We start from the raw sequence: 23,905 nt of genomic DNA on the forward strand, positions 1-23,905 counted from the left end.
TGGCTAGGGCCAGCGGAGCCCTGGAATAGGGCCCGACCATTTGGAATGCTCCGCGTTACGCGCAAATAAAGTTTTCTCTCTCTCTCTCTTTCGGTATTCTTAAGTACGTAGTAGTGAAATAATTTTACATTGAAACTATTAGCAGTCCGTGCGGGATTTTCTAAAAGTTCGTTAATCTGAAAAGTTCGTTAATGTTGGGTTCGTTCTTCTGAGATTTCACTGTATAGTGTTTTTTATAACACTATTTACCAGCTGGTGATGAAAGAGTTTACACTTTTCACATTTTCATTCATTCTAAAATATTTTTGTTGCTTTACTACCTATACTTTTTGAAAAAAGCATTTCATTCTGCAATGTTTGATATGCTGCAATGCGTGCTAGACTTTTTAAACTGGCAAAGATGATCTTCCTGAGACATATGAAAAACAACCATTCTCGTGTGGTAACAAAAGAGTTAAAAAGACCATTTCTCATTAGGTGGCTAAAGTATTCATTGTTTTTTGTTTATGCTGTACGCCATAGTGTGCTTAACTGCAGTACATGATCCCTTCCACTTTCGTGTGGCTTCTTTGGAAAGTGTTCGTTTATATTTTTCCTGCTGTAATTAGATCATTCTTTTTTCTTTCAACTCAACCAAACTTCGCAGCTCGATGCAGTGAAGTCCCAGCTGCCTTCAGCTCCACAGTTGGGCTCTCACATGGATAGTGATGTACTTCTTTACAACATTCAAAGGATAGTCCAGGCAAGGCTTGTACTCTTTTCTTCAGTGTACTCACTCTGACACTGCTTCCGAAAATTGTTGCATGTTTTGTGCTTACTTAAAGAGATGTTAGAGAGCATTGTGATTTGACTTATAAATTGTGTAAAGCTGCACTGTCATCGACTCTGTTGTAAAAAGTTGATTACTTGTAAGAAGTAAAAGAGACTAAATGTGTACTTTAAAAAAAAAAATTGCATCACAGCTTGAGGGCTATCACTGTAGTGTTGGAGATTTCAGTGTGATTTCTCATATACTTAGGCCATTGCGGCAAAAGAAATTCTAAAAACTTGCCATGCTCAATCATCACCTGTCTCTGAAAATAAAATGCAATTTGTCTTGTTACTGAACATACAGTCAAGCCCGACTACATCTAACTCGTTTATATCAAATTATCTCGTATATCTAACAATTTCTAAACACGGTAAATTTACATTGCGAATAATAGCAAAACTTACTGTTACATTGCCTCAAAAGTGCCCCAGCAAGTTGGCTTTTCCTTGCAGTGGTGGGGAAACTCGACTACGCGTCTAGTATTATTTGGAACCCAAACCAGGCATACTTAACAGACTGGAGGCCTTGCAAAATAAAGCACCACGTCTTATTACTAAGAACTATTCCCGCACATCTAGCATAACTGCCATTAAAGAATCTCTACAGCTGCCCTCCCTGGAAAAACGAAGAATACTAGCATTACTATGTCACTTCCACCGGCTCTATCATAGTGGGTCATTTGCTGCATCGCATATCAAATTTGCCCATCGCATTTTTCCGCGTTTAGATCACCCTTTCAAAGTCCTCCCCTTGTTTGCCCGTACTAATCTTCTTCGTCGATCCCCGTTGTTCTTGGCCATCTTTCATTGGAATCGATTACCAGAAGATATTGCCACAATTCATAATCACGATTTGTTTGTAAGCCACTTGAAGCGATTTTTATTATCAGAGCCATGAACCATGTACTATGTGCGCTTGCCTTGTATTTCTTTTCCATTTATTTTTGTTTGTTTGTTTGCTTTTCTACCGTTTTTTGTTACATGCCCGCTCTTGACTGTGTTTGCTCTTGAATTGAAATGTACTCAACACATTGTTCTCCCCCCCACCCCCTATGTAATGCCCTTCGGGGCCTTTAGGGTATCTGAATAAAAAAAAAAAAAAACTGCCGGCGCCACCCTAAAAAAAGTGGTTTAGACTTGGTTGTGCATGGGCGAACACCCCCCTGCTAGAAATGATCCTGGCCCACTCCTGGCGCGCTTAGTCAAAGGCCATCGTGCTTTTTCCGAGGCGCAGAGGCTGTAGAAGATGAGCGCCATTTTTTTTTCTTTTTTATGCTAGTGTGCCTGCTGCTGCTTGTTTTCCTCGAGTTCTCATTTAGCATGGTCCGTGCTGGCGGTGTTGCCTGTTGGTGCTCTGTGAGCTTTATTCGTGCGCTGTTGTCATGGCATGCGCAAAGAGGCAGAATTTGCCGTTCGCCGCGAAACTCGAGATCGCAAATTGGGTCGAGCGCGGTGAAAATAAGTCCGACGTCACCGCCGCCAACAAAATTCCAAGGAGCACCTTGAGTACTATCTTGAAGAACAAGGCAGACGTCGGGGCCAAGTCGGACAAAAGGCCAGGTGCCCGTGGTGCCCAACGTGTGCGCACTGATGTGTACGAAAATGCTGAAGCGGCCATTTACAAATTGTTTGTGGACGTTTGGTCGCGAAACATCCTGGTGTCCGGCCCTATTATCGAGCAGAAAGCCAAGGGCCTTGCTTTCCTGCTTGGCAGGAACAATTTCTAAGGCGGTTCAGGCTGGCTCCCACGGTTCAAAGAATGGCACGACATCGTTGGCAAAGCAGTTAGGTAAAAGCAGAGCAGCGTACCTGGACAGCATGGACAAATGGCTTGAGGTAAAAGTGGCGAGATACTGCAGCAAGATATCAAGCCCAAAATATCTTCAATGTGGATGAAACTGCTCTATTTTGGCAAATGTTGCCAAACAAGACAGTGTCGTGGCAACAAGACTTGTGGCAGCAAGGCAAACAAAGCTTGTGTGTTCATGCTGTTGGCACCTAATTTAGACGGATTGAAAAAACTTCGACCTCTGGTTATTGGAAAAAGCACGATGTGGAATCCGCCGCCATGCCCTGCCGAGCTACCTCGGGGAGCCGCAGGGTGGCGAAGTAACCACACCGACCCAGTACCTCAAACAACTCTGTTTATTTTTAGTCCGTGATGGTTAATATACCCAGATGTTAGCTAACATGATAAGGCGCGTGCGAGTGCATCTGCGCATGCCTAGGGCTATCAGATGATAACACACCTGCTGAATACAACATTCTCCCTCCCCTCAAAAACTTGAACAATCACTTAGAAAGAGTAACAATAAGTAGACACTACGTAGCACTCAATGTCGTTCATAGTCTTTTAACCACGACGGTGGTCTTCTCAGCCTCGTTGACCGCCTCAGTTCTGGAAGGTCCCTTGAAACTGAGGCTCCAAGGTTTAACGGCTGGGGTGCATCATCGGAATCGTTTGGAGAGTCACAACAGGAAGATTCTACAAGAGTAGCAGGCCGAGGGCAAGGTACTAGCCAATTTCGATTCCAGGTGCGACCATCACTTAGTTTGTGTCTTGGCCACATTGATCAGTGATTATGAACAGGCTTGAGTAACTCACAGCCCCCTTAGACTCATGATCTGGCAGCCTGATTCGTATTGGTTGACCTGTTGTTAACGGAGACTGCTTTGCAGCTTGTCGACGGTCGGTGTAGGTCTTACTTGCTTGTTGCTTTTGCTTTACCCTGCTGCGGACGGCCTCCATTGCTGCATGTGGTTCTTGAAAAAACTGTTTACCTGGCGCTGCTAGTAGATCCAGTTTAATTCTGGGATAGCGGCCGTGCAGGAGAACGGAAGGCTTCAGTCCTGTAGTGGCGTGCGGCGTGAAACGGTAAACTTCTAGATATTTGGTGATGGCTTTTTTGAAAGACTGACGTTCACGCGTGCAGACCTGAACATACTCTTTGAGCACCCGGTTAAATCTTTCCACTTGGCCGTTCGCTTGCGGGTGGTAGACTGCCGAATACGTATGGGTGATGCTGCATTCCTTGAGAAAACTGTCGAACTCGCAGGCTGTAAACTGAGGACCATGGTCACTCACAATCTCCTCTGGGTATCCTTCTGTCACAGAACGAGCGCTAAAAATGGGCGCGCGGCCAAATTGTTGCGACGAAACGCCGGAGTGGCGCCGCGAGGTCAAAAGAAAAAGAAAACAAACATCTAAAGGCTCCCCGAGGCGCGCGCTCTCCCCTCGGAAGCGTGGCTTCGCCAACGAACCTCCTCGCCCCACATCGGCGGCGGAGATAGCCCGCGAAAGTTCTAGAACGAAAGGGGCGTGGTCATACCGAGTTGAGTCATCGGCCGCGGAGGGCATTCCAACCGTCTTGCCCTCTTCCCAGCCTTCGCTGCGTATCGCGCCGACGAAATGACGGGAACCTTCTGGAATGTCGCTCGCAAGGTATTTAACCGAGCAGCCGAGATGAGAGATCAGGAGAAGACGGAAGTTAACGCCAGAGTGCGAAGGGATTCCGCCGTGTAGTCGGCGAAGGTTTTGTCCGTAGGGACGAAGCAGGAGATGAAGAGGATTTCCACCTGAGGGGTGAAGGCCCGAGCTACAGGCAAGAGCGTGCGTTTACCGCTATCGAGCGAAGACGCGCGGCAACAGCTGCGTGTGGGAAGCCGACGTGTTTCCGGCGGAGAAGTTAGAAGCTTGGAGAGTGGCCGATTGAAGACGCGAGGTTTTCTGGAAGAGAAACTTCGGCGAGGTTTCCTGGAAGAGAAACTTCAGGGGGCAGCGGAACGGCAACAACGCTGGACTTTGAGTGAGTGATTCTCGGAAGAGTATCATTCAGACTTTTGTTCCAAGGACTTTGAACTGAATAAGTTTTCTATCTCTTTAGTCTTTAAGTGTCTTGGTTGTTCAATGCATGCGACTGCATTGTAGTGTGTACTGTTGTCTGTGTCCGTTGTTCGAGTGTGGCTAATTGTACTGTGTAGTACGTTGTTTGATCGGTGGCATATTGTACTCAGCTATTGTGGAGTGAGCATATTTGTGTATTGTTTTTCTGATCTGCCATTATTGAGAATATAGTTTTGTTTGTTTATCAACTCTCTGCTCTGACTTGTTCTTTGGGCCACAGCCGGCGTCCGCTGGTGCGCCAAAAAGGACCACTTCTAAATTGTCCACGCTTTTGTGGTGCGGTTTGGGGGGCCGATACTTCGGCCCTTGGAATTAGCCCGGCGATCCCCTCCCTAATTATCGGGACCGGTGTGACAATTAATCTGGCGTCCGCGACAGGACCTTTTGGTGCACATTGTGTCCAAAGTAGTGAGAAAGAGCCTCTAGTGTTGATAGTGCTATCGGAACGATTTTGTGTGTTGTGCAGTGTTCTCGTTAACGAGTGCAGTGGAGTGTTCCGATAGACTGATTTAGGCAGATACTTTTTACACGCGGCAAGACTTTATTTGCGAGACACCATGGATCTCGAAAAGTTAGTAGCTCTTGGTGAGAAGATGGGTCTTTCTGGCGCCGAACTACGGAAGTGGGTCACCCAGAAGGAAAAAAGAAGAAAAAGAGAGAGCCAAGGAAGAAAAAGCAACTGAGTTGGAGAGAGAGAGGTTGGCAGCTGAGAGGGCCAAGGAAGAAAAAGCAGCTGAGTTGGAGCGAGAGAGGTTGGCAGCTGAGAGAGCGAAAAAAGAAAGAGAGCAGCAATTGAAATTGGAGCTGGAGAGAGAAAAGTTGGCCGCTGAGAGGGCGAGAGAAGAAAGAGAGGCAAAGGAGCGACAGCTGAAAGAAGAAAGAGAGCAGCAGTTGAAGTTGGAGCTGGAGAGAGAAAAGCTGGCTGCTGAGAGGGCGAGAGAAGAAAGAGAAGCAAGGGAGCGACAGCTGAAAGAAGAAAGAGAAGCGGAGATGGCCGAAAGGGAACGGCAGCGGCAGCACGAGATGGAACTCGAGCGGCTCCGTTTGCAACAGGGAAGTGAAACTCCAGCCCAAGCTAGAGTTGAAAGCAGCGAACGGGAAGATCATGGTTTCCGCTTGAACCCAAGCAAGCTTCTTGTAGCGTTTGATGAAAGGAAGGACGACCTTGACGCGTATCTTCACCAGTTTGAGATGATTGCGAGGAGCCAGAATTGGCCGGAACATCAATGGGCAACTGCTTTGAGTACTTACTTGAGTGGTGAAGCGCTCAGTGTGTACGGTAGGCTGACGCCGACCGATGCAGCCAACTATGCCAAGGGGAAAGCTGCTTTGCTGAAGCGATTTAGATTTACTGTATAAGGATTCCGGGACAGATTTCGGACAGGAAAGCCAGCTGATGGTGAGACGGCTACACAGTACGCCACCCGACTTAGCGATTATTTCGACAGATGGATTGAACTTTCAGGGACAGCGCAGGAGTACGATGAACTTAGAGAACTCCTAATTAGAGAACAATTTCTTACTAGTTGCCACCCAAGCCTGTCGCTGTATTTGAAAGAGAGGAAGGCTGAGTCACTTGAAGAAATGCTTGAATTGGCTGATCAATTCTTGGAAATGCAAGGTGGAACTAATTTGGCCAAGGTCAAGAAGGATTGTCCCGATGATTCGAAGAAATTGGCTCCCGAAGAAAAGAAGCGTACACCAGAGAGCATTCCGCGATGTTTTCTGTGCAACCGAGTGGGTCATTGCGCGAAAAACTGTCGAACGATCTTTACGAGCCCTACGGCAGTAAAATGTTTTAAGTGTGGTCAGACTGGGCACAAAGCAGACGCATGTCGAAACGGAGTGAGTCAAACTCACCAGTTATCCTGTGTGCAAGCGGCACCGAAATCTGATAATAATGCCGTCACCGATGGATTCGTAGAGTTGAAGAATGGGGAGAAAATTCCTATTGTGGGTGCGGTAATGTCAAAACAGCCAACCGGTGTTACGAAGGGAATGCCAACGCTGCCTGGTAAGGTTGCAGGCAAGAAGATTACGGTTCTAAGAGACACCGGTAGCTCCACGGTTATCGTGCGGAGAAATTTGGTACGGGAAAGTGAGTTGACAGGCAGAACGAAACCGGTTTGCCTAAGTGACCGTACGGTACGGATGCTTCCCGAAGCAGAGATTGAGGTGGAAACCCCGTACTTCAGCGGGAAGGTTACTGCTTTATGCATGACGACCCCCCTGTACGACCTTGTCATCGGAAACATCGACGGGGCGCTAGGACCGAATGATCCGGAATGTTTGGAAGAAGACCCTAAGATAGAGCCCTCGACAACCCAGCGACCGCGACATACAGTGGAGGAGCATCCCGTGACGGATCTCACTAGAGACCAAGGTGAAGCTGCGGCGCAAGAGACAGCGAATGAGAAGATGATCGGGTGGAACGAGTTTACGCGCCGGGCAGCTGGACGTACGTCGGCACGACCCCAACAGACCGACAGTGTAAAGGAGTAGGAGTCGGCCAGCCAGGCCAAATGTAGAGACATTAACAAGCTGGTAAATAAACAGACCGGACCCGTCGAACGTCATGACCTGTTAGCAGGGTCGGAAGTGACAACGATGGCTGAGACGCTGCCTCAGATACCGTCGTTGGAAAAGGCTCGCCGAAAAAGAACAAGGAAAAACAATAAGAGATCGAGATGAGAGATCAGGAGAAGACGGAAGTTAACGCCAGAGTGCGAAGGGATTCCGCCGTGTAGTCGGCAAAGGTTTTGTCCGTAGGGATGAAGCAGGAGATGAAGAGGATTTCCACCTGAGGGGTGAAGGCCTGAGCTACAGGCAAGAGCGTGTATTTACCGCTATCGAGCGAAGACGCGCGGCAACAGCTGCGTGTGGGAAGCCGACGTGTTTCCGGCGGAGAAGTTAGAAGCTTGGAGAGTGGCCGATTGAAGACGCGAGGTTTCCTGGAAGAGAAACTTCGGCGAGGTTTCCTGGAAGAGAAACTTCAGGGGGCAGCGGAACGGCAACAACGCTGGACTTTGAGTGAGTGATTCTCGGAAGAGTATCATTCAGACTTTTGTTCCAAGGACTTTGGACTGAATAAGTTTTCTATCTCTTTAGTCTTTAAGTGTCTTGGTTGTTCAATGCATGCGACTGCATTGTAGTGTGTACTGTTGTCTGTGTCCGTTGTTCGAGTGTGGCTAATTGTACTGTGTAGTACGTTGTTTGATCGGTGGCATATTGTACTCAGCTATTGTGGAGTGAGCATATTTGTGTATTGTTTTTCTGATCTGCCATTATTGAGAATATAGTTTTGTTTGTTTATCAACTCTCGGCTCTGACTTGTTCTTTGGGCCACAGCCGGCGTCCGCTGGCGCGCCAAAAAGGACCACCTCTAAATTGTCCACGCTTTCGTGGTGCGGTTCGGGGGGCCGATACTTCGGCCCTTGGAATTAGCCCGGCGATCGCCTCCCTAATTAACGGGACCGGTGTGACACCTTCCCTGCTAAAAATACTTCGTAGGAAGAAAATAACTGTTGTAGCAGTCACCCTCGCAGCAAAGCAAACTTCTGGCCACTTGCTGAAGTAATCAATGCCATAATCGCGAAACGACAATCTGCAGACACGTTTGCAAAAGGACCCACAATATCAATTCCTAGTTTCTGCCACGGTGTCGACGGAATGCAGCTGGTTGCAATGGTGGTGTCGCTGGTTTTGCAGTCTTGTCAACTGATTGGCATACACCACAAGATGCAATCAACTGTTCTACTTGTTTGCACATAGCAGGCCACTAGTATTGCTCTTGTAGTCGCTGTTTTGTCCTTGTTATGATTGGGTGAGACTCGTGGGCTGCGTCAAGTAGCTGTCCTACGAGAGATGAAGGTGCGACGAACTTGTCTCCATGAAGTAGGAGGTCTCCAACGACTGAGAGCTCAGTCCGCACCCTGTAGAATGGAACTGCATTGGCAGGCAACGTCTTCACTGCAGGCCATGTCGAAGTCACCCACTTCATGACCTGTTGCAGCAGCTGGTCTTGCATTGTTTCAGCGACAAATTCCCCATGGGTAACGCATGGTGAGACCACACAAATGGTCTCCCCAGCCTCTTCCTCCTCCACTTGAACTGGGAGAGGCATTCTTAAAAGAGCATTAGCAACTGTTTTCTTGTCACCCTTTTGGAATTCAATTGTGAAGTTGTATGCGAGTAGTCTTGCGTGCCACCTTGCTATTCGGAACGGACGGCGACCTACTCCCTTTGTACTTAGGAGTGTAGTCAGAGCCTGCTGGTCGGTGCGCAGAGTGAATGGACGGCCCCAAAGGTAGACTCTCCAGTGTTCGCATGCCCACAAGCATGCAAGGGCTTCCAGTTCCCCAACGGAGTACTTCTGTTCCTGTGGAGTAAGCCTGCGAGAAGCAAATGAAATCGTTACTAGCTCATCATTTCTTGTCTGTTGCAGCACTGCTCCTAGCCCGATGGATGAGGCGTCTGTGGTAACAATAATGTCACCCACAAGGTCAAAAAGCTGTAAACATCTCGTGGACAAGGTACTTTTCAGCTGCTCTAAACAAGCTTGTCTGGCAGGATTCCAAGTGAACGTGGAATTCTGGCGCAAGAGCTCACGAAGAGGCTCAACAAGCACTGCATAGTCAAGTACGAACTTTGTGTAATAGCCAATCATTCCTAAGAATGAGCGCAGGGTACTGATATCCATTGGTGCTGGTGCAGCCTTGATGGCGTCAATGCTGCTTTGTAGCGGCCTTATACCCTGGTGACTTATCATGTGCCCAAGGAATTCTATTTCTTGAACATTGAAAATGCATTTGTCATTCAGCTTCAATCCTGACTTTGCAGTCAGGTGCTTCAGGTTCTTGAAATGCTCCTCAGGTGTGCTACCAAACACAATCACGTCATCTATGTAGCACAAAGTATTTTTGCACTTCCGCAGGATAGTGACCATCATTTTCTGAAAAGCAGACAGTGCTAAGGCAAGTCCAAAGCAGACGCGTTTGAATCGGTACAATCCACTATCGGTTATGAAGGTAGTCAATTCTCTACTTTCAGGACTCAGCAGGACTTGGTGGTATGCGGCTGCTAAATCAATCTTGGAAAAATACTTTGCACCATAAAGTTTGCGCAGCAGTTCTTCCGTGTGAGGCAACGGAAATTTGTCAATGACAACCGCTTTGTTCGGTTCGCGTAGGTCGACACAAATTCTTATCTTGCCATTTTTCTTTGCCACTACTACGATTGGTGATACCCATTCTGAGGCATCCACTTTTCTATCACATCTTTCTGCTCGAGGCGCTGCAACTCTTCACGCCCCGCGTCTCGCACTGAAAATGGCAAACGGCGTAACTTAGCAGCGACAGGCGTGACCCCTTGTCTTAACTTGACCTTGTGAATGAAATTTGCTGCTAGCCCTAACTTTCCATCGAACAAGGTTGAAAATTCGGAGAAAAGCTCGGGATCAAGGCCTTGTGGCGCTTGCGTAATGTTAGTGCATTGAAGTGACATACCATTGATGTGCAGCCGCAGGGCTTCGATAGCGTCGATGCCGAGGATGTCAGTACCACCTTTGACGACGTAGAAAAGTATCTCGGCGTGCCGACCTTGGAAGAAGACTGGCGCTGTAAGACACCCCTCAGTGCCTATTCTGCGGCGAGAAAAATCGTACAGTGCCGCTGAGGTCGGCTGCACCGGAGGGCACTTCTACCTCGAATACGGGACGGCCGACAGAATTGAGACAGCGGAGCCTGTGTCTACGAGGAGACGTACTGGCACGTCCTGCACGAGGGTGTCCACATTTATTGCTGCTTTTTTCTGCCGGGCAAGAAGCAACACATTGAGGTCTTCGGATATATTGCAGGTATCGACCTCTCGGACAGCTAGTGCCCTCTCGTCTGGCATGCCGCTCCGACATGCATGCTGGAAACGTCCCCGTTTGCCGCATTTACTGCAGGTTTTATCCCGCGCCTTGCATGTTTTGGAATCTGCAAGATGCCGAGAAGACCCGCAACGAAAACATGCTTTGTGCTGCGAAGACGGCATTCGTGCTTCTGTACGGGCTGGCATCTGATGTTTATCCACCTTTTGGATGCTCGCGGCTGATGACTAGCTCAAGTGAGTATTTCGTGGCCTCTTCAATGTTGTTCGAGATAGTCAGCGCATGTTCAAGCATAAGCGAAGTTCTTTCCAGAAGTAGGCGTTCCCGAAGGGCATGGTTGCTCGTTTTCGCTGCAAGCTGGTCACGAATGAAGTCGTCAGTTTGCTCCCCGAAGTTGCAGGACAATGCCAGCTCGCGCAGTGCCGTAACGAATGCTGCTGCGGTCTCCCCAGGCAGTTGGGTGCGCTATCCGAACCGGTGCCGTTCCACGATGATGTTCGTTTTAGAAGTAAAGTAGGCGTCCAACGTAGCCACCGCTACATTGTACTCGTCGCTCGAGCCGCTTTCTTCTTTTCCCGCTGTATGCGGTAATGCGTAGTACAATCGCTGGCCTTCCACCCCCAAGCAGTGAAACAGCAAAGCTTTACGGCGAGCAGATGAGTGGGCGTCGCTCCCCGATGCCAGGAGATAATTCTTGAAAAGGTGGTGCCACTGCATCCACGGAAGGGTAGGCTTCCCGGGCGTCGGCAGAAACTCGGGCGGTTGGTGCAGACTCATTGCTTTAGCTTTCGGTCACTTCACCCTCGTCGCCAACTGTGGTATCCGCCGCCATGCCCTGCCGAACTACGTCGGGGAGCCGCAGTGTCGCGAAGTAACCACACCGACCCAGTACCTCAAACAACTCTGTTTATTCTTAGTTTGTGATGGTTAATATACCCAGATGTTAGCTGACTTGATAAGGTGCGTGCACGTGCATCTGCACATGCCTAGGGCTATCATATGATAACGTACCTGCTGAATACAACACACGGCACTGCCATGTTTTCGAAATGCACTGTCACTTCCAGTTACCTACCAAGCAAACTCAAAAGCGTGGATAACTGGGGAATTTTTCGACAGGTGGCTAATGTCGTGATATGATGATTTGGCAGGCAAAAATCGCAAGGTGTGCCTGCTCGTGGACAATTGTTCATCGCACAGCTGCAGTACGACCTTTAGCAACATCAAGCTGCGTTTTTTGCCCCAAAACACTACGTCTGTACTGCAACCACTGGATCAAGGCGTTATACGCGCACTGAAAGCCAGCTGTAGGAAACGCCTGGTGGAGAGGGTTAAGAACCTTCATGTCGGTAGTGAGGTTAAAATCGACTTGCTCGGAGCTCTTTCTATGTTGAGTAGGCCATGGGCAGATGTCACGAAAGAGACGATCCAGAACTGCTTCAGGCATGCCGGCTTCCGCATGCCTGGAGACGACGCCCCAAATTTCGATGACAGCACTGAAGACACTGCAGGTGTTTCCGCTGAAGTTTAGAGCGAGCTGGCAGAGTTCTTGGGAGCAATCGACAGCAATAAAGAAATTGACGATGGCCCATTGCCTACATCCTCCGAAGTGATTAGTGCACTTGCGTTGGTCCGGCACTATTGCGTGATTGTGGAAGGTTGCGGGGTCAGCTGCTCTGACTCGTTGGACAAGGTGGAGGCGTGCGTGCTGGCACAGGCAGCGAAGTCGTTGACACAGAAGAAAATCCAGGACTATTTTGTTCCAAAGTAGGGCAGGCAAGTAAGCCACCATATTAATAAAGTACCTTCCTTATTGTTGGGCCTTTGTGTCAAGCGTGCCTATATCAAATAATGCCATATATCGAACGGTTTTTGGCGAGTTCGATATACCCGGGCTCGGCTGTATTAATTAGGCCTCACCAGACATCTTCAAAGTTTATGATGTCACAGCGAGCCAGTGTCAGAATGTTGAACTTTGATTTCCAGTATTTCAAAGTTGGGTATTCTGAGGGCCGGGGTCGTAAAGGTTCTACATGGGCTTGACTGAAATCACAACACTGTGCACATTGTAGGGAAGGGCAACATACAGCACAATAAAACAAAATGAACAAAGAGAAACTGTCTTGGTGATATAATTAAAAAGCTATTGCCACTCATCCTGCCGTTTTATAAAAGTTGCTTTTTTGGCTCGTAAAGAAAAGGTTTAATAACTTAAGGTTTTTCTTGTGCTGTGTACGTCTTAGTGCAACTTCATCAAGCTAATTCAGGTTGAATGATAGCCTGTTCTGCGTTCTAAGCTTCCATGCACCCTCGTCATACGAGAAAAAAGCTTTTTGCTTTATTGGGCTGTCTTGCATTTTCTTAGCTAACCTGAGTTACCAAAAGTATAAATGCAGGCGTTTGAGAGGAAGCACTTGTGTGCAAGAGCTCCATGCACAACCCTTTCCTTTTACTATAGGTTTTCTCCAGGGAAAGATGGAATCAAAAGGGGAGTCTTTTTTAACACGGAACGAGTATGCCGGCTCGTGGACGATTCTTTTCGCTTCAGTGCTCTCAAGTGATCCGCGTCTTGTATATGCTGTCATGTTTCAGGTTTCCCTCCCTAAGGGCAGAATTGCAGCATTGAATGTTCAGGTTGTAAACTGCAACTTACTGAAACAGCCCTACTGAAACGGCCCTACTGAAACGGCCTTACTGAAACGGCCTTACTGAAACGGCCTTACTGAAACGGCCTTACTGAAACGGCCTTACTGAAAAAGAGATTAAACAGCCTCCAACGTGTAGCTGTTGAACAGTGGGCCATGTAAGAGGTTGGGTAGTATGCTCTAGCACACTCGCGTACAATACAATGGCCTGTGTGCTTAGATTTAGGTGCATGTTAAAGAACCCCAGAGATTCAAATTTTCCGGAACCCTCTACTATGGCATCTCTCATAATTATATGGTGGTTTTGGGACCCCAACAACACGTACAGTACAAGCAAGTTGTGCCTATAAATGGCTTTTGATGAAGGTTGGCAGGAGTAGGCCTTGGTACAGGGGTAGTCAAAATTTGAGAGTGCAGGAACGTGTGCCACACAGCATCGCAATCTTCTAATGGCTACTTGCAAAGCTTGAGAGTGAGCACTGCGCACGTGCATCCTTACCTGCCATCCTGTTATTTCACTTCCTTCAAGTGCAGTCACACCGAAACGCCATAAAAAGTGCAATGTGCCACTACTGCAGCAACCACAGAAGCAGTAAGTGCTGAAATCGTGACAAAAATGTGTAACTTGTACAGTGCTCAGTGCACATCGCTTCTATGTTTAGGTTGCGGACGTTCCATGGCAACAAAAACATGTATATGGCATTTTTAGCCAATATAAAGCACAAGAGACATTGCTGTTTGGCAATCTTATCACGTATGTCGATTGACACCATTTGTGTGTGCAATTTCAAAAGCGACAGGCACTTTTTCTGGCGTTCTGGTGTGCAGGCACTTGAAAAGAGCGAAAGAGCAGGTTGGCAAACGAAAAAGAATGCGCATGCACACAGTGCACTCGCCAGCGTTGCAGGTCAGAAGGCACAGTGGTGCTGTTTGCCGTGCGCACTTGTGGTCGCTGAAATTATGATCGCCACTGTGCATGCTGATTCTTGAAGAAAGCTGTGCTAAATCCAGCGAAGAAGGAGAGGAAAAAATGATAAATTATGTCCACAAAAGCATTGCTAATGATTTCAGTGAGTATAACAGATCAGCTAATAATTTTTCATATGTATTAGAGTAATTTCTTTCTTTTTTTTTTTCAACTGCAAAAGCAGTTAGCTCTACTCATATAACTGTAAATGAGCTCATTTTTGGTGCTTTTACGATATAACAGCTTTATTTGAAGATGTATTAGTCTCGAAATATAACACAGATTGATCACTGTGTAACCTGATAATTGATGGTCTCATTAGAAATAAAGCAGAAATTATTTGCTCAAACAGTTCTAGACAATTATGTGAACGGTCGAAGCAGCTTCATGAAAAACAATCATGAAAATAATTTACAATTAACATATGAAAATGCTGCTAGGAATATATATGAAAGTTACAAAATATATGCCTTGTTGCAAGTTTGATTTCTCATTTTAGAAGGCAGAAATATATCCTTATATTTATGTGGTGGTGTGGTGTATCAGTCAGTGTTCACATGTAATGTCTGGAAGCCGTGGCTTGGCAACTATAAAAGCAGGTATACTTGCATATAGTGCAGGGAGATGTTTTTTTTTTGTAGTTTTTCTTCCTGCAAGCACCTGGTTCCTTTTTTTTTTCTCCATTAGCACGGCCAAACTCAATGGTCCTAAAAATTGAAACTCAAAAATTATAAGTAATGAAAGTATGGGCACAACTGTTCATTTTTTCATGTTGGGGAGTATCTGCAAGCATCCTTGTATATAATTATCATGCTCAAGCAGCTTGGACCTGTGAACAAGCTGGTCTAATTGTGCACACTGAAGCCTTTAAATATTTGGACAGTATTTGTTAAGCACTTTGAAGTAACCTAAAGCTGTGTGGGGTATTTTGTAGTAGGAAATGCAGTAATACCTCGTTAACTCAAAGTTGTAAAAACCAAGGAAAATTTCAGGAAGTGGATTTTCGAGATAAGCTAAATTGCTGAAATGTCCGAGAAAAATCTAGTGCTTTACAGAAAAATCTGTACTACTTACCGGCTCTTCAGCAGCAGATTCTAAGCTTCTTCTCGCCAAGGTTTAAAAATGAGAAAAAAAAAACATAAAAAAAGAACATTAATTCGCTGGATTTTTTGGCACTGTAATGTTATGTAGCAGAGAAAAACTGCCTAATGCTCGTGTGCTTTGCGGTTTTACTTGGCCCAGGAAGACATCTTCCAGCTGCTCAACACATCGCATGAGCCAATCTTTCTCGCTGCAGTACTCCACTTTATTTCGAAGCAGGCTCATCAAATTTCTCATTTCGGCAGATGTCGGCCCCTATCAAGGAGGTTCGTCATCACCGTAGCCTGCGTTAGTGGTTATTTAAATGATTTCGGCATTCTAAATCATTCAATTGAATGATTTTAGCGCGAATGATCATTGCTCATTCTGCTTGGACAGCTCGTACTCAAGAAAAGCCAAGTCACTTTTAGCTGCACTGTCACCAGCAAGCTTGATGACCTCTTGACAAAGTTCCTCACAGTCTGTGAAGTGATCTGTTTTCACTTCTGGCAAACTGGGGGCACATGAAATCCCAGCATGTGCAAAGAAGTTGGCAATAGCCGCCGTGCTAACTTGCTGCCAAGTGCTGCTGAGAAGATGCACTGCTTCCAGCAGTCAATTTCGTAGCCTATGCCATCTTCATTCGACAACAATATTCTGTGGAGCAGGCTCTTGCGGTCTATTTTTCAGGCAACTTCGGTGACACTTTGGTCCGTTGGTTGCAGCACAGACGTCATGTTTGCCGGCAGAAACTTGACTGTTACTGCTTCCGAGTTCTTTATTTTATTATAACCTGGGCAAGTGTGCACAATGAACAGGACTTTCCTGTTTTTCTTGGCCATCTTGTTATCTGTAGAGTGAATGTGCTGTTTTAAAAAAGTTGCTGTCATCGACGCTGCTCTGTTGGCACGATAGATAACGCCATTCAGAAGTTGTGCATTTCTAAAGCACCTAGGCGTCAGAGCTTTGCTGACTGCAACAGCAGTTTTTGTTCACTTGTGGCATTTGCCCCGAAAAGAACTGTTAGTGTCCTTCCGTTGTTTCACTCCTGAGCACGCTCTGCCCTTCAGTGTGAAGGTGTGGCTCGACAACCTTTTATAAAAGGGAACTGCCTCGTCAAGGTTGAAAATTTCTCTGTTGGCGTAACTCTTTTGCTGCTCTGTAAGCCGGCTCCCTGTGCCAGTTGTCTGCAGTGGTTGCATTGACAGTGCCACTCTCGCCAGGCACAGACTTTGATTCCCCCACTGTTCTTTTTTGAAGCAGTCAAACCAGTGGCTGATCAGTTGAAGTCTGTGTGACCCATTTGCAAGACCAGAGTGTCTGCCTTCTCCATCATTAACTCTATGGTGATTGGAAGGTTGGCTGCTCTGGCATTTCGCAGCCACATCATCTTCTGGGAATTTGGGGTCTCAAACCCGTTTCCGCTGGCTGAAGAAGCTTTGCTGAAATTCATCCAACACCTTCTGCTTGTTTTTCAGCACTGTCGAAAGTGCAGACAAAGGGATTCCGAATTCCTGTGCAATGCTAGATTTTGTTAGGCCTCCTTTCTCCACTTCCTTGATCAGGGCAACCTTCCTTTCTAGGGTTAACTACCTGCACTGCTTTAGTTATGCCATGCTCGCCGCGCTCATGCTAAGTTGCTGCTTCTCACAGTTGGAAGAAAATCTGTACACCTCTGATAGAAAATCACGTGCACTGCAAAACACTAATGAGACCAACTGTGCCAAGCATGGGTAGAGGGCCTGCCCTGCACATGTGCTGCTGATAATGATGGCTGCCACATGACATGCCACAGGCTTGCTCAACAAAGTTGATATAGCGCTCCGCTCGGACTTCACATCCGTGAAGAGCATCGATGCAGTGGCAAGCGTGGCTAAATAATAATAATAAAAAAAATCAACAGCCTTCAGGCATGGCAGCATCGTGCAAATCTTGTGAGATCGTTCAGCGGCGAAATTTTCATTCCACTCTCAGTGAAGATTTCGAGATACCGGCAATCTGATCCCAAAATACTTTGAAATAAAGGGCAGCATATACACGGTATGTACAGAAAATAGTTCGGTGCCGCAAAAATTTTAAACTTGCCGATTTTTCAAGATATGCAAGTTCGAGTTAATGAGGTATTATTGTGCAAACATTTTTGCTGGTAGACTTGCAAAATAGGAGGTTGAACTGCTAGACATGCTTTCGCAGAAGGTCTGTCTGAGAGTGACTGTGCACACTTGCGGAAGTGAGAACTCCACACCTAATTGGACATTCCTCAGAGTAAGCAGTGCATATAATATTGAAACAATAATGGTTAAAAAAAACCCACTATCAGAAGAAAACAGTTACAGTCAACATTCAACAAACTGCGTAATCGAAACAACGAAAAGTGGAAACTTGTGCATGCTGGGGGGAACATTGTGCCGCAAAGAAGGACTACTGAAGAGCACACACACAGTACTGTGTGTGTTTTCTCTTCACTACTCTTTTTTTTTTTGTTGCACTTTTCTTACATTCCTTAAATTGAAGCTAGGCACGTGCTTTTTTGAATAGGTATCCATGCTTGAAACATAATTAAAACATTTGTAGAGCAGCATATACACTGCTTGTCAAAAGCTTCTGATTGAAAGGTCTAACAAGGGAAAAAGCTGTCGAATCAAATTGATCTATTTTTCTTGTTTTAAGTAAGGGAAGAGAATCATAAGCTGAAGAAAAATGCTAAGTCAATTTAGAGAGATAGAACATTAAAAAAAAAAGTCTGTTTCAATTAATTTTGTGGAAACGAATTTATTTTTTGTTTGTTGTAAAACCCTGTGCCACCATGTAACATGTTACACGTCTATATATTTTGTGTTTGTGCAGGAAAATCAGAAGCTTAAAAACGATAATGGCGTGAAAGACCACAAGATCCAAGGACTTAATGAGAAGATCTGTGACCTGCTGCAGAAAAACCAGAGGTGCGCAGTAGTGGTGTTCATAGACTTGCCTTGCGAGCAGCACATGGACTAACCATGTCATGTAAGGTCAGGTTCACAGTACAAAGAGGAGTTTTTTATAGAGCTGTATGAATAACGAAATCTTGGGTGCGAAAGGAATGCAATTATTAAAGTGTGAGTGTAAATTGATTAAAATATTTTTCAAATACTTCTCAAATATTTCGAGAATACTATTGTTTGAATACTGCAAAGTGAAATTGCATGACAAAAAAAAAAAAACTAGAAGATTTGTAAGCATATTCTCGGAGAGAGCAATGTGCAAGTGTTTCTTTGGTTAAGTTTTATCAAACACTGGTGGGGTGGCGTTTCATAGTTGTCTTAATAAGAAGGGGGGGGGGGGGGGGGAGTGATTTTAAATGAAAAGAAGAGAAAAGTGAGCCCCGTAACTGTATCTCAGGGGGAGGACACCTCAACAGTAGCTCACAAGGGGTGGGGGTAAAGGAGGGACTAAAGGATAGGATTAAAAGGTAAAGAGATAGAGGAAGGAGAGAGTGGGGCGCAGGGACAGCGAACGACGGTAAGGAGAAGATAGGAAAGATGGACACGGTCGTAGGAGTCGGAGGACAGGGCACCACTCTGCGAGAGCCCTTGTCGGCGTCAGGAGATGGCGTAGGACGAGCCCAGTTGGCTAGAGCTGCGCCTTCGTCGGCGATCGCGGGGGCACAACCGGTCGGCACAAAATCCAGCGAGCGAGCGAGTCCTTATTAAAAAGGAGGCTGTGCAGACACCAAATGGTATTGATGTACAGGCTCTTTCACACTTAGGGGAAATCTCAAAGCTCGCACCATTGTGATGAGGAGGCTGTGCAGAGGCAACATGGTATTGATGTACAGGCTCTTTCACACTCAGGGGAAATCTCTAAGCTCGCGGCATTGTGATTCACCAATGCCACGGGCATTGATACATATATACATACATATTCAACCATTAACATATTCAACCATTCACCATCAGCTACTCGTGCGTGCGCAGATAATGCAGGAGTGTAGTTTTGAACCCCGTTGTCTGCTATGGCCAGCCCACGAATATTATTGTTAGTATAGGAACTGGGTCGATAATCTGCATGAATCATTGTGCGACGCCAACCTCTCTGCCTTTACTTGTGGTAATGGGTGCTACAAGCAGAATTTGGCAGCATACCTTGTATGCCCTCTCGAAACGCCGTGGTGCTGTGTGCTTTCATGAATATTTCTTCACTGTGTGTGCACCGCAGTACACTTAAATGAGGAAAACACGACAATTAGCATGCAATGTTTCTTTTCTTGATCTTACTACGAATAAAAATAGCACTCAACAGTAAGAGTCGTACTGATGCAGTGGCTTAGCACGATAAAATGAATGGGAACTAATTCGGGAATGCTTCAGGTGAGGACAAAGCCTGAACAGGTCTCTTTACGACATTTCATTGGCACAAGACTCATTAGCCAGCTCCGAAATGTATAGTTTTTACAGCATGGCTCAATAATCTTGAGTCGCTCTTTTTCTGGCATACAGGACAAGGTAAAGCTGGCAAACAAAGCAGTAAAAAAAAAAAAAAATACCCACTGGGGCATCTGCACAAGCAGGCGTTTGGTGTGTGGCAACACCACGGACCCCAGCCAAAGAGGGGGTTTTAACCTCCTCCCATGCTTCGCCGTGCGTGGCTTAACCCTGTCCGGAAAAAAGGGGATCCTGGAGGTTGAGTCGACGCCTGGTGATTGGACCTTTAAAGCCCCCTGGCAGAGGCAATACACCCCTTTGGCCCCGGCTTCACATAGACGGCACCCCTCGGCTGACCCACCCAGGGGAAATCGGCAGTCGCTTTTTCCTATCTCTCTCCCCTACAACTTTGTCTTTAACTCTCCCTGTTTTATTTTTCCTGTCTACTTCTCCCTTCTGTTTACTTCCGATTTTTCCTGGTGGCAAGGGTTAACCTTGTGTATGTGCTCTGTCTGGGCACAATATATTTGGTTATAGCTGCTGTGTGCAGCTGACGTTGACATGCCTCGTATAATTTTAGGACCTGTCATGTTCCCGTGTTGGGCTCCATGGTGGGCGGCTGGCATGGCTGCTGAACTTGCACCTATTTTATGGCTTTTACTTCTCTCTCTTCACTCCACAATTGTCCTCTCTTGAAGAGAAGGCGCATCGAAGACATTTGCAATTATTTTAGAAAACCCAAAGCAACTTTTCCCCGCTACCATGTAATTCACTGTGGAACTGCTGAAAAGAACGCCAGAACAATCTCGCCTTTTTTTGTCTCCAAATGCCTCACCACTGCACTTGGTCCAGGTTACCAGGCTACAAGAATGGCCAGTGGGGATCTCCTCATCGAGGTAAAAAGTCGGGCCCAGTATGAAAACCTCTCGAAACTAGAACGTTTGGAAACATCCCTATCTTAATTACACCACACCGTTCCTTCAACATTTCCCAAGGCTTTGTGATCGATCAAGTCTTGCTTGGCCTGACTGAAGGTGAGCTCCTCGAAGGCTGGAAGGACCAGCGGGTGACACAAGTACAAAGAATCAAAATTAGGCGTGATAAGATGGAAGTACCAACCAAACATATAATTGTGACATTTTGCACCAGTACCCTGCCTGAACATCTCGAAACAGGATACTTGAAGTTAAATGTGGGACCCTACATCCCCAACCCACGACGTATTCTAGCGTTTTGGTCACGGCTCTGAGTTGCTGCGGCCAACTCACCTGTGCAAAGTGCGCCACTACAGGACAGGCCACAGACCATTGTAAGGTGGAAAAGGGGGCCCACTTTGCAAACTGCGATGGAACCCACCCCACATACTCCCAAACAAGTTCAACATGGAAAAAGGAATTATAATCACAATCAAAGTCACACAAAACATAACTTTTTGAGAATCCCAACAACAGGTATCTGGTTTTTTCACAAATAAACCATCGTTTGCCGATGTAGTGCAACAAAAGACAGCACTACAACGGCCTGCGGCAGCTGCCCCTGTCAAGCAGTGTGCCCAGGCTGCTGCCAATGCCTCCCCCTACGGTGGGGACAGCCAAGGCTGCCCTGCCACTCGTTCCCACGGCCACACCAGTGGCCGCTGCAAGCCCTTGCAGCAGCCAGGGTAGCCCGGCAGCTAAGGAGGCCCCCTCGACCTCTGGCCCGACGGGACCAATGGTTTTGCCTCCCAAGGTGAAGGCGACCCCAGGGTCGACAGATATAAAGGCCTCGTCTCACCAAGCGAGGCCCCAAGCTCAAAACACCAGCTCGCAAATGCAGGCATGCAGTGCCTCTAAGGAGGCAATTGACACTACGGTACCCCTGGTGCCAAAAGATCGGCGTAGCTCCCTGGAGCATGCTAGGTGAAATAAAAAGCCGATAACAGGGCTTGATCATGGCTCTGTTACCCGAGTCTTAATGTCCAGTTTAAAGAGCAGACATACCCATTTTGTACACGCAGCACTACATTACATTGGAACGTCAGAGGACTGCTTGGAAACCTCGATGATGTCCAAGAGCTGTTATACAATCACCAAAACTGCTGTGTGTACAGGAAACACATTAAAAATCCAAAAACACCAATTTTTTGCATCAGTACGTTCTATTTTGAAAGGACAGATGATGCTGCGGTGTCATTTAGCGATGTAGCCATTATTGTTGAAGAGTAACATGCATACATTTACTACTTTCAACAAACCTAGAGCCAGTAGCTGTTCGAGCAGTTCTTTTCAACAAACTCGTCACCATCTCCTATCTGTACATACCTCCACACCGCAGTCTTGAAAAACGAGCATTCCAGTCCTTAATAGATGAACTACCTGAACCCTATCTGGTCCTTGGGGACCTGAATGCTCATAGTGGTCTGTGGGGTGAGTCTTGCTGCGACGCACGAGGTCGTCTCATTGAACAGTTCCTTTTCTCTTCCGGTGTCTGTCTGTTGGATAGGAAAGAGGCAACATATTATAACCTTGCCAACAAAACTTACTCTTCCATAGACCTCAGCATCGCATCTCCTTCACTTGTACCATTACTCCAACAGAAAATTATAAATAATCCCTACGGAAGTGACTACTTTCCTGTGGTTTTGAGTACACCAATATCATATAATGTCCTTCACGTGTTCCCAAACGGCTGAAAAGCCGACTGGGAACAGTTTCATAACATTACTCATTTAAGTTGTGCTGACATATGTGGGTTAAGCATAGATTAAGGATCGCAGTAGTTCACGGCTTTCCTTATTGATTCAGCTGCAGCCAAGTGTATCCCGCAAACATCTGGACTGCCTGGCAAGCGACACGTCCCATGGTGGAACACTTAGTGTCGTAATGCATGAAAGAAGCAGAACAAGGCATGGAGGTTGCTTCGAAACTCATTGATAGCCAAAAATCTTGACAGCTTTAAGAAAATAAAGTCTCAAGGCAGAAGAACGCGTCGGCAGGCCAGAAGAGAAAGCTGGCACAAGTTTTTATCGGGGATTAATTCATATACTCAAGAAGCTAAAGTCTGGAACATGGTTGGTAGGGTAGCAGGAAGACAAGTACACAAGCTCCCACTCGTAAACGCACAGGGTGACAGCCTGGAAGATGAGACGAACTTCCTCGGTGCGCACTACGAGCAGGTGTCTAGCTCGTCACACTATGCTGAAGCTTTCCAAAGATATAAAGCAAGAATAGAAAAGCAGAAACTAGAACACAAGTATACAAAATACGAGGCATACAACCAACTTTTCAACTTAGCTTAGCTGCAAACATCACTGAACTCCTACAGTAATTTTGCCTCAGGTTATGACTGCGTCACATATGAAATGTTGAAAAACATGCCGCTCAAAACGCGAAAAACTTCACTTTCCCTATACAATGCTATTTGGCTTTCTGGCACCATCCCTACTTCCTAGAAAGAGGCTATTGTTATCCCTATTTTGAAACAGGGCAAGGACCCTTCCTCAGTTTCGAGTTATAGGCCCATTGCACTTACAAGCTGCCTTTGTAAACTTTTTGAAAAGATGATAAACCGCCGATTTTTACATTTCCTTGAAACACACAATCTGCTCGACCGATTCCAGTGTGGGTTTCGAGAGGGTAGATCTACCACTGACCATTTGGTGGGTATCGAGGCAAACATCTGATATGCTTTCGTTCACAAACAATACTTCCTTTCTGGGTTCCTCGATGTCGAGAAGGGCTACGACACAACATGGTGTTTTGGCATATTAAGAGACTTGTCTCACCTGGGTGTGCACGGTAGAATGCTTTCCATAATCGAGAGTTACTTGTCCATTAGGACATTTTGTGTCTGTGTGGGCAATGTTCTCTCCCAAACATTTGTCTAAGAAACGGGAGTACCGCAAGGCAGTGTACTTAGTTATACACTTTTTATTATCAAAATGAATTCCGTTCACCTGTCCATCCCCCGTAATATGTTCTATTGTACATATGTCGATGACATCCAGCTTGGCTTTAAGTCATGCAACCTGGCAGTGTGTGAGCTGCAGCTGCAGCTAGGTTTAAACAAGGTCTCAAAATGGGCAGAGGAAAATGGATTCCGTCTCAGTGGTTAGAGCATCGAACGCGTTATTCGAAAATGGATTCCGACTGAACCCACAAAAAAGCACATGTCTTGTTCTTCGGAAAGAGAGGCATGCACTTACAACCTCATATTCAACTGAATGGTCAACGTGTGTCTGTTAATGCC

General features: G+C 46.3%; 1 protein-coding gene and 1 pseudogene across 6 annotated transcripts in view; one reads left to right on the forward strand and one right to left on the reverse strand.

Annotated features, from left to right (window-relative positions):
* The window catches only part of LOC119160964 (FK506-binding protein 15), a 290,382-nt gene that overhangs the window by 145,686 nt on the left and 120,791 nt on the right, over window positions 1–23,905 (forward strand). For all 6 annotated transcript variants that reach the window (XM_075880249.1, XM_037413254.2, XM_037413255.2 and 3 more), the window contains exons 15-16: window positions 647–742; window positions 18,126–18,220. In XM_075880249.1, coding sequence (XP_075736364.1) covers window positions 647–742; window positions 18,126–18,220 — 191 coding nt within the window. The remainder of the gene's footprint in view (window positions 1–646; window positions 743–18,125; window positions 18,221–23,905) is intronic.
* Window positions 10,004–12,781, reverse strand: LOC142776479 (uncharacterized; annotated as a pseudogene).

Source organism: Rhipicephalus microplus, chromosome X, assembly GCF_043290135.1.
Source record: "Rhipicephalus microplus isolate Deutch F79 chromosome X, USDA_Rmic, whole genome shotgun sequence".
NCBI classification, from domain to species: Eukaryota; Metazoa; Arthropoda; class Arachnida; order Ixodida; family Ixodidae; genus Rhipicephalus; species Rhipicephalus microplus.